Source organism: Chinchilla lanigera, unplaced genomic scaffold, assembly GCF_000276665.1.
Source record: "Chinchilla lanigera isolate Chin_1 unplaced genomic scaffold, ChiLan1.0 scaffold00162, whole genome shotgun sequence".
Lineage (NCBI taxonomy): Eukaryota > Metazoa > Chordata > Mammalia > Rodentia > Chinchillidae > Chinchilla > Chinchilla lanigera.
In genome coordinates this window covers 2,090,020-2,091,126 of record NW_004955563.1, presented here as the reverse complement: position 1 = coordinate 2,091,126, position 1,107 = coordinate 2,090,020, and the positions used below count along the sequence as shown (strand labels likewise).

The following is a 1,107-nucleotide window of genomic DNA, read 5'->3' as shown; positions in this document are numbered from 1 at the left end:
TTTTTGTACAGCTAAATGTGTGAAACACTACAGTGGATAATTCATCTAAGATTTCCATTGTATTCTACAACCATTTTGGTATTGATAACCTCACTTTGCGGATAGATATTGTAGGAACCAGCAGAAAAATAGTGAGTGGAAAACTTTGACATCCATGTACACCATGTATTTATATGGGTTTGGTTGAAACATTTTCTTTTCAAACTAAGATTTTAGAAACATTATGATATTTGAACTTACTCTACCTCATTTGATGTCAGTGTGAATGTTCCATTATGAAACAAGGAATAAAGAAAATTAGAGACTTTTCCCCATTCAGGTTCTGTTTCCTCACACTGGGAACTAATTCATCACAGGATTATGGATCCTTTTCAGCTGCACCCCTTTCTGAAGGGCCTCCAGTTTAACAGTCCTGTTGGAGAACAAGTAAATTTAGACAAGAAAAGTAACACGGATGCCAAGTACGATATTCTCAACTTTTGGAACTTTCCTGAAGGCCTGAGACTGAGGGTGAAAGTTGGAGAGTTTTCCCCACACGCTCCCCCTGGGCAGCAGTTGTCTCTGTCAGAGGAGATGGTAGAGTGGGCCACGGGAAGTACTGAGGTATGTTGCCATCAAACATAATTTGCTTCGTTAACATAAATAAGCAAGCTCTTGTTGTGTCTTTTCTGCCCCATCCTTGACCAGGGATGGTCACACATGGAAATGTAACAATTCCCCTTTAAAACTGAATGAATTTCCTATTTGTTCTCTTTCTGATGGATGAAAAAGAAGAACACTTTTAAACCAGATTTTTGACAGTACTCATATTTTTAATCATGAAATAAATACAGCAGTCAAGCAAATATTTGGAGTTCTGCATTAATACAAGTGGTTTGTCACTCTGCTTGGGGAAGATTAAGTGAAAGGTAAAGTTTCCAACACAAATCCGATTGTCCTCAGACTCCCCGCTCGGTGTGCAGTGAGAGCTGCAGCCCTGGATTTAGGAAGAGCCCTCGGGAGGGAAAGGCTGCCTGCTGTTTTGACTGCACCCCTTGCTCAGAGAATGAGATCGCCAATGGCACAGGTAGGAGTAAACCTCTGCATCAGTGGTCCAGCTTCTTTGGT

At 40.7% G+C, this 1,107-nt stretch overlaps 1 protein-coding gene across 1 annotated transcript in view; it reads left to right on the top strand.

Annotated features, from left to right (window-relative positions):
* Positions 1-1,107, top strand: part of LOC102017173 (vomeronasal type-2 receptor 116-like) — a gene marked incomplete at its 5' end in the record, with an annotated part of 39,817 nt that overhangs the window by 8,105 nt on the left and 30,605 nt on the right. Inside the window, 2 exons of the mRNA XM_013509130.1 lie at positions 357-603; positions 943-1,066. Coding sequence (XP_013364584.1) covers positions 357-603; positions 943-1,066 — 371 coding nt within the window. The remainder of the gene's footprint in view (positions 1-356; positions 604-942; positions 1,067-1,107) is intronic.